The sequence below is a fragment of the Oryctolagus cuniculus genome, chromosome 6 (genome assembly GCF_051225735.1).
Source record: "Oryctolagus cuniculus isolate XC-2025 breed Fujian yellow rabbit chromosome 6, ASM5122573v1, whole genome shotgun sequence".
Taxonomy (NCBI): Eukaryota; Metazoa; Chordata; class Mammalia; order Lagomorpha; family Leporidae; genus Oryctolagus; species Oryctolagus cuniculus.
In genome coordinates, this window is record NC_142872.1 from 28,620,901 (window position 1) to 28,629,716 (window position 8,816).

An 8,816-nucleotide genomic window follows, 5' to 3' on the forward strand; every position below is an offset into this window, starting at 1 on the left:
TGCTGTTAGATACGGGGTTGTAGAGAGAATCTGAGGAGTAAATGCATAGGTGCAGAACAGCGCATGGCAGAGTGAGTGTGAGCGCAGGTACGGTATCCTCCGTGGAAATGGGTGGGGAGGCCTGGGTGCCCTGCGAGCCACATCGCTGGAGGTGTGCGCACCTCCCAGTCCTCCTCCTGGGACTTGGGGGAGCAGAGGGTCAGCACCTGCGATTGTTGCTTCTGCCACTCCCTTTCCTTCCCCGCGGGGCCCCCTGGCTCGGGACCCTGCGGCTTGGGGTGAGGAGTAAGAACTGGTTAAGAGGTGGGACTCAGCTGTTGAAGGGCTTGGTGGAGTCAGCAGTCGGGGAGTGGCAGGACCGACCCAGGTCCTCGCCGTGTGGGGCGTGTGCTCCCCTCTGCCCACTGCTGGGCCCATGTGTTTCTGAGCAGCTTTTCCCGGCCTGTCCCCTGGTGCTGCCCGCCAGGAGGGGAGGCCCTAGGTCCCTGGACTCCGATCGCAGCTGCTTCTCCGTGACAGCCCCTGCCTGGGGATGAGGCTCCGTGCGTGTAGGCTGCGGTCCGCATGGTGCCACGTGGTGGGGGGAACCGGCTCAGAGGCCTATGCCAGGGTCACTAAATGAGAAGGGGCCTCCTGGTCCCCTGGCTCTTCCGGGGGTGACGGCTGGCCTGTGGAGGTGCCTGCGAGGGAGGCCCTGTCTGTATCTGCTGCGTCCCGGGCTCCCCAGCTCACAGCATCCCTCCTGCCAGGGCCTCTGTCCCTGCTCCAGCTGATTCTGGGATCCCTGTAAGGGGGCGCTTTTCCACCGCTCATGTCTGAGCGGCTCTCTCAGCGCTCAGGGCAGCCACAGGGTGGTGCCTGCCCTGGGAGACAGTGGGGGTGCGGCCCCCCATTCTGTCCTTGTCAGTGTGCCTTGGGGGGGACCACAGTGATGCTGAGGGCATGTCTGGCCCCAGGCTGGTCAGTGGGCAGTGTCTGTGTGTCCTGCTGTGGCTGGTCGCGCCCTGTGCTCCAGCGGGGGCTGCATCCCGCCAGTGTGCAGCTCCCTGGGCCCCAGCGGGGGGTTTTCCCCTTTCTGGAAACTCCCCGGGCTGAGTCATGGAAATCAGAGAGGCAGGCCCCCCGCCCCCATCCCTTCAGTCTGTGTGTCCATCCTCCTCCTGCAGAGACCAAGGTGGCGGCAGCAGGGAGGGCCACAGGCAGAGCAGGGTGCTCTGAGCCAGCTCCCCCAAAACGGCGGGGGCTCCTGCAGGCCAGTGCTTGGGGTCCTGAGTGCCGCCTCCTCCAGGACCTTCCGCCCCCTGCAGGTGGCTCTGAGCGAAGCCCTTCCGGCCAGCAGGGAGCGGGGAAGGGGCGAGCTCTGCCCTCTGTAGCGGTTGCACAACTCTGAACTTAGTGAAAATCACCGAGCTACACACCGAAAAGGGGGTGGGGTTTATGGTATGTAAACTGTACCTCAATAGAACCATAGACACAAGCCTGCCCCGTGGAGACCTCCCAGCCCCACACCCACTCCCCCAGCTCCCTCCAGGAAGACTGCCCCCCCATGCCCCACTGTGTCTCCCTGCGGCTCGAAGTCCTCAGTGGTTTGGGTGAACCCAGCCCCACGCCCTGTACTCCCAGGAGGCAGCACCGCAGGACACGGTGCTGTCCTAGGGGTCCAGGGCAGGGGGCTGTGCACAGGCAGTGTCTGAGCTCCCATGTACGTGTGTGTGAGCAGACAGCACAGCCCCCGCCCAGGAGCTCCGCCCCACCCCCGGCCCCCCGGCCCCAACTACCATCTGGCCTGGGTTTGGGATACAGCTCTGCTGGGGGTGAGGCGAAGGCTTTTCTGGGGCTGAAGATGGAGTGAGGGCACTGCCACCACCTCGGTGACCTCATTGCCAGCTGACATTGTGATGTCACCGGCCCAGTATTCCAGGTTCCCGCCTAGCCATCTCTGAGCTCCCAAGGAGGGGGCACTCCCCGGGGTGTGTGACGGCTCACCCCTTGACCACCACGGAGAGGTGACAAACCTGGTAACCGTCCTGGGAGGTGGGGACAACCTTGGGGGTAGCTGGTGGCCTTGCCCTGGCCACTTTATCAATTGCCTCTGTAGAACAAAGCCTGTCAGAGCAGGGTGACTAGGCCCTGGACTCTGGGTTCAAGTTCTACACCTCCAGGGCACCCGCTGCTTGAGCTCAGGCTGAGAGCTTGAACCTCACTGAGCCTTGGTTCCCTCAGCTTTGAAGCGGGTTAGTAGTTCCCATCTTCTAGGGTTCTGTAAGGCAAAGCAGGAAGAGCACAGGGCCTGGGACACAGTAGGTGCTCATTAAATCTGGCTGATCAGTTAGGGAACCTGAGTGTCAACGTTGGTGCTGGGGGCAGCGAGTGGCCACCCTGCTCTTCCCAGCTTGGTGTTTTGCTCGGGCCCTGAGGCCAGGAGTACCTGGCCTTGGGCAGCGCGTGGAGGGTCTCTCTGGTCTCACCTCCCCTGGGCCTGTCCAGCTGCCTCTCCTTGGTCTCGGGCCTCTGCGAGCCTGGTCACCTGGGTCCCTGCCCTCCGTCCTGCCCACCCCGCCCCATCCCCAGCTCTCCAGTTTTCTAGCTCTGTCTTGGGACTCTCTTCTCCCCAGCACCTGTCTCCGTTCTGTCCCCATGCCCCCCCAGCTCCCCATGACTTGCTCCCCTGCCCCTGGGCTCTGTCCCCGCCCGTCAGTCCCTGGTCCCAGCTCCCGGCTGCCCGGCTCCTGCGCGGACAAAGGGGTCCTTTGTGGGCTGGCCGCGCTGGCGGGGCGGCGGGGCGCTGGCTCCGCATTGCTGATGAAACGAGGCCCTTTGTTGTCCCTCCTCAGGCGCAGTATTTCTTTTTGGGGGCTGGATGCGTTCCTGGCAGGGCCGATGATGGATGCGCCCGCCGCGCCCGCCTGCCCGCCAGCTTTCCCTCCCGCTCCTTCCCGCTCCGCTTCAACGCGGCCCCGGCTCCTCCCCTGCTGCCTGGGCACTGCCAGCCCCTTCCTGGCCCGGGAGGGGTCGCCGGGTGCCCTGCAGTGGGAGGCTGCGTCTGGGAGAGCGACCCCTCCGTGTTCTCCCCGTCTATGAGTAGGGCAGCTGGGATACCCTGGGACCAGGGCGGCAGCTTTTCCCCAGGGGCTGGGGGAGCTGAGCCAGGTACAGGGGCGGGTTTGGAGCAAGTTTGGGGAGCAGGCTCGGAGGACAGGCTGCTGGTGTCTGCCCACGCTGCATCGGGGGGCGGCGTTACCTCTGTGGGCCACATGCACGCGGCTTCAGCTTTTGTGGCTGACAGACCAGCGTTCTGCCTGCGACACCTGTTCAGTGACATATCACGTCCTCTGGACGCAAGCTCAGCATGTCCCAGGGCTGGGGAGGACGGGGGTGGGTAGCGCCCGAGGCGGGGCAGAAAAGTAGAAGGTGAGAGACGCCAAGAGAGGGCCAGGCATAAAGAGGCCCGGAGGTTGGGTCCCCACCGAGGGAGACAAAAGCAGAGAGAAGCGCGCGCGCTGGCCCTGACGCAGGCCGCCTGTGCTGGAGGGAGCTGACTTCTAATTGACCTGCCCGCCCCGCACGCAGAGCCAGGCCCCGGAGCTGGGAGGAGGGCAGGAGCGAGCAGAGCGCGAGCAGCGCTAATGCAGCTATCGATTTCTGCACCCGCCAGCAGGCCGCAGAGGCGGGGACGCACACTGCTCCGGCCCGGCCTGCAGCCCACCGGCACCTGCCACCCTTGCCCGGGGCTGCGGGCTGTGGTCCAGGGGCAGGAGCTGGAGGAGACCACTGGGTGGTTTCTGGCCCTGATGTCACCAGCCCTGGTCCCCCACACCTGACCAGGGCCACGGATGCCTGCAGGGGTCACCAGTCTCTGAGGAGAGTGGCTGCAGAGCCAGCTTGGGCTTGGCCTTGAGGCAGTGGGACAAAGCAGGGCTCTCCTTGGGCAAGCACAGTCCCAACGCCCCCGGCCCATCCTGGACACCGCCTGGTGGGCGCTGCCGCTGGTCCAGCCCTTGCTCCCCACCACCTGGCATCCCGGGAAGGAGCTCTAAGGGGGCCGTACCTGCTGCTAAGGGCACGGGAGCGGCCCCCGGAGGCAGAGCCGTCACCTCCTCACGCGCGCCCCTTGCGGCCAGCCGTGAGCAGTCCTCATGGGGCGAGAGCCCTGCCTGCTCGATGCAGGGTGTCCCGGTTTCCCCTTTGGTAGATGCAGAGGGGTGGGCTCACCGGCGTCTAGACCGGCAGGGCCCTAGCCCTGGAGGCTGGTGAGGTCATCTGGGGACAGGGATGCAGTTTGGCGCCCTGGAGCTCAGGGCGGGACAGGGTCCGCCAGATGTGCGCCTCCCCCTTGAGCCGCCAGCTGCTCAGGGCTGGGCCCACCGCCACCCTCTGCTTCCCTCCCTCCCGGTGGGTGCTGGGCCACAGCAGACTAGGAAGGGGCCGGGACGGACAAGACCCTGCTCCGTCTCCACCAGTTCCTCTCAGCCCCGGCAGCTGGCTGCTCAAGTGCCTTGGCCTTGAGGCCTGCGCAGAGCGGGCCTTGTCCTGGGAAGCAGCATCTTGGAAATGCGGAGGGGCCCAAGGTCAGGCTCCCGCCTGCCCTCGTTCCTTTGGGGATCCCCTCCTGCTGAGAGCAGCCCGGCCAGTTCCCTGGGTTCTCACTGGGACCTCGGCCTGCTCCCGGCCTCTGGGAGCCAGGCTGCAGCACAGCAGTGACCCACGTAGAGGCGAGTGGGGAGCTGAGGAGGCGTGTGCCGGGCGGTGTGTGCCCCGGTGCATCCGCCCACCTTTGGGGAAGGCTTGTTCCCAGGCCCGGTGCTGCCGCCCAGATGCTTCTTGAAATAAGGGTCCTGGGCCCTCTTGTCAAACCCCTGGTGAACAGAGGCACACTTGGTCCCTTCTGCAGGACGTGTCAGAGCCTTGAAATGGTGGTGTGTGTTGGAAATCTAATGAGGCTCCGGAGGCACTTCCCAGGCCCTGTGCTTTCCACATTCAGCACTTCTGAGATGGGTCGGGGAGGGAAGTGGAGGTGACGTGGTCACCCTGAGGTTCATGAGCACTGCAGCTCCCTGCCACCCCAGTGCAGGAAGGGTCGCCCGCCTGCCTCAGGCCACTGGCACGCCCGAGAGAGCCGGCTGAGCCTCCACGGGGCTCTGTAAAGCAGGACTGCCAGCCGCCGCTCCATAGGAGCCTCGTGAGCCTGAACAGAGACGGGAGCTGTAGGAGCTTCGCTGCCGGGGTTAACGCACACCGAGTCAGGCCGCGGGTGCGCCGGGCGGGGGCGGGGGCGAGGGAGGAGTGTGCGCCCCCCTGACCCGTGTCCTCTTGTCCCGACAGAGTGAAGACGCTTCCCCGTGGCCGCCTGCCATGTGCCGCCCGGAGCAGTGAGGCCCAGCCGGCGTCTGTTGTGGGCAGCAGGGCCAGTGCTCGTCCGTGAACCCCGGCAGTTGGCAGGCTCCCCCGGCAGCGGGGTCCGGGCCTCGGCCCCACCATGTCGAGCCTGGGCAGTGGCTCCCAGGATGCCGGCGGCAGTGGCAACAGTGGCGGCAGTGGCGGCAGCAGCGGCAGCAGCAGCAGCACTGGTGGCGGCAGCAGTGGCTCCAAGGCAGGAGCGGCAGACAAGAGCGCGCCCGCGGCCACGGCCACCCCAGCCTCGGTGGCCGACGACGCCCCGCCCCCGGAGCGCCGGAACAAGAGCGGCATCATCAGCGAACCCCTCAACAAGAGCCTGCGCCGCTCGCGCCCGCTCTCCCACTACTCCTCCTTCGGCGGCAGTGGGGGCAGCAGCATGATGGGCGGGGAGGCTGCCGAGAAGGCGGCCGCAGCCGCGGCCGCTGCCTCCCTGTTGGCCAACGGGCACGACCTGGCAGCGGCCATGGCGCTGGACAAAAGCAACCCTACCTCAAAGCACAAAAGCGGTGCTGTGGCCAGCCTGCTGAGCAAGGCCGAGCGGGCCACGGAGCTGGCGGCCGAGGGACAGCTGACGCTGCAGCAGTTTGCGCAGTCCACGGAGATGCTGAAGCGCGTCGTGCAGGAGCACCTGCCGCTCATGAGCGAGGCGGGCGCCGGCCTGCCTGACATGGAGGCCGTGGCCGGGGCCGAAGCCCTCAATGGCCAGTCCGACTTCCCCTACCTGGGCGCCTTCCCCATCAACCCGGGCCTCTTCATCATGACCCCGGCTGGCGTGTTCCTGGCTGAGAGCGCGCTGCACATGGCCGGCCTGGCCGAGTACCCCATGCAGGGAGAGCTGGCCTCCGCCATCAGCTCGGGCAAGAAGAAGCGGAAACGCTGCGGCATGTGTGCGCCCTGCCGGCGGCGCATCAACTGCGAGCAGTGCAGCAGTTGTAGGAACCGAAAGACTGGCCATCAGATTTGCAAATTCAGAAAATGTGAGGAACTCAAAAAGAAGCCTTCCGCTGCTCTGGAGGTAACGGCGCCTTAGCGGGAGGTGTGTGGGCTCTTGCGTCAGTCTGGCAGTCCAAACCCACCCCCGGCTCCCGGCCCCTCCTTTCCTACCTAGCTGGGCAAGCGTCTCGGGGGTGCCCGGCCAGCCCCCTGGGGCCCGGGTCTGACTTTGAGACACCAGTTCACTGCTTCCAAGTCAGCCACATCCTGAGACCCCACCAGGCTGTAGATTGCACAGCAAAGGCCCAGCCCAACATCACCTGCTCAGCTCTGGGGTCCCGAGCCGGGCACTGAGTCTGACTCGCACACGTGACCTAAGGTTCTGGGACTCGCCCCAACCCGGCGTGGGGTCCAGTGCTGTCTCATGGACCCTGTGGCCTTGAGACTCAGCCCTGCACTTGCCTCCCTGGAGCCCAGCCTCTCCCCTGAGCTCCCCCACAGGCAGAGCTGGCTGCTCAGGCCCAGGAGAGCCCTAGTTGCCAGATTTGGGGAACCTGGTGTCGGGGTGGCCGGAAGCCTGGGGCCCAGGCAAGGGCCTGTCCACTGCAGAACTGGCTTAGAGGAGGCGCAGGGGCTCCCGTTGAGCTTTCTCTCCACCCTGTGGTAGGGCGTGTTCCTGTGCCCCCAGACGTGGCAACCTTGCTGGCGTGCCAGGCCTGGCACAAAGCGTCTTTTCAGCCTGCTGTCCCTGCTCCTGTCCCCGCCCCTCTGCAAGTGGGCTTGACGCAAATGTCCAGAATGGCTGGGAAAGGCCTGTGGCATCCCAGCCACGGCTACCCCTCCTGGCCACCCCCACAGGCTGGCCCCTAGACCTCCTGCCTGCACACAAGATGCCCCCTTCTGTCCGCTGTAGACACTCAAACCTGCCCGGGACACGGCCTCCTGTGTAGACAGCACCCGTGAGGACCGCCAGATACCACCCCGCCCCTACCCCGGCTCCATCCATCCACCCGGCACCATCTCGCCTAGCGTGAGACACGCTCCCGTGTGCGTGTCCAGTGTGCGCGTCACAGAGAGTCACTCGGCCCCCAGGTGCAGCCCAGCCACCCCACCTGGCGCTGGCTGCCTTTGGACCAGGGGAGGGGCTCTTCCCGTCTGCGAGGAGGGCCCCAGGGCGGCCAGGAGGCCAGGAGCTCCGCAGAGTGGCCGCACCCCTCCAGCCGCGAGGCCGTCGGCGGGGGAGCGCCTTTGCAGCAGGCCCGCGCGGACCCTGACTGAACTCTCTCCTTGTTTTTGTCTCCCGCCCCTCCCCCGCCAGAAGGTGATGCTTCCGACGGGAGCCGCCTTCCGGTGGTTTCAGTGACGCGGCGGGACCCCAAAGCTGCCCTCTGCGTGCAATGTCACTGCTCGTGTGGTCTCCGGCAAGGGATTCGGGCGAAGACAAACGGACGCACCCGTCTTTAGAACCAAAAATATTCTCTCACAGATTTCATTCCTGTTTTTATATATATATTTTTTGTTGTCGTTTTAACATCTCCACGTCCCTAGTATAAAAAAGAGAAAGAAAAGAAAAAAAATTAACTGCTTTTTCAGAAGAGCAACAACAAAAAAAAAGAGGTAAAGATGAATCTATAAAATCCCGAGACTTCCTGGGCAAAGAACGGACAATCAGTTTCCTCCCTGTGTCGATGTCATGTTGTCTGTGCAGCAAATGCCGTTTTGTGTAGAGAATGTACATTTTCTGTAACCTTTTGAAATCTAGTTACTAATAAGCACTACTGTAATTTAGCACAGTTTAACTCCACCCTCATTTAAACTTCCTTTGATTCTTTCCGACCATGAAATACTGCATAGTTTGCCTGGAGACTCCACTCACGTTCATAAAGAGAAGGTCGATGGCACCGTGTAGCCGCCCTCGGTCTCCACCCGTGCGGGCAGCGCCGCAGCACCGCCGCCGCCTGCGAGGAGCTCCGGGGAGGGGGGGAGGGCGCGCCCCCCACCCCACCCCGGGCCCGGGCTGTGCTGCACCCACGGTCCCCAGACGGGGCTCCCCCACGGCAGCAGTGGTGATTCTGACAAGCTGAAAGTCCTCTTGGTTTGTGCATTGCGACTGGGGGAGCCCGCGTCTCTACTTCTGATCCCGGCTACTTCCCTTAGAGAAAATAATTTTTTTTTTTTTTTAAATCTGGCCTTGCTGATGGCGGCAGAAGAAAGGGCTTCTTGGCGTCGTCCCTGCCGGTAGGGGTGGGTGCCCAGGGGGCCCCTGCCCGTGGCCAGCTTCCTGCTGATGAACATGCTGTTTGTATTGTTTTAGGAAACCAGGCTGTTTTGTGAATAAAACGAATGCATGTTTGTGTCACGAAGCGCTGCTGCTCCTTGCGTCCTGCGTCCTGCAGCTCCCAGGGGCCGGCTCAGGGGCTGGGGCTGGGGAGGGGTCGGTGGGACCACTCTGAGGGGAAGGTGGTGGCCCAGGCACTGAGAGTGGG

At 64.5% G+C, this 8,816-nt stretch overlaps 1 protein-coding gene across 3 annotated transcripts in view; it reads left to right on the top strand.

Annotated features, from left to right (window-relative positions):
- The window catches only part of CXXC5 (CXXC finger protein 5), a 28,998-nt gene extending 20,309 nt beyond the window's left edge, over positions 1-8,689 (top strand). For all 3 annotated transcript variants that reach the window (XM_051843436.3, XM_051843437.3, XM_089335949.1), the window contains exons 2-3: positions 5,323-6,412; positions 7,649-8,689. In XM_051843436.3, the coding sequence (XP_051699396.2) occupies positions 5,477-6,412; positions 7,649-7,693 (981 nt within the window). In that variant the 5' untranslated portion in view covers positions 5,323-5,476 and the 3' untranslated portion in view covers positions 7,694-8,689. The remainder of the gene's footprint in view (positions 1-5,322; positions 6,413-7,648) is intronic.
- Positions 8,690-8,816: the final 127 nt, after the last annotated feature.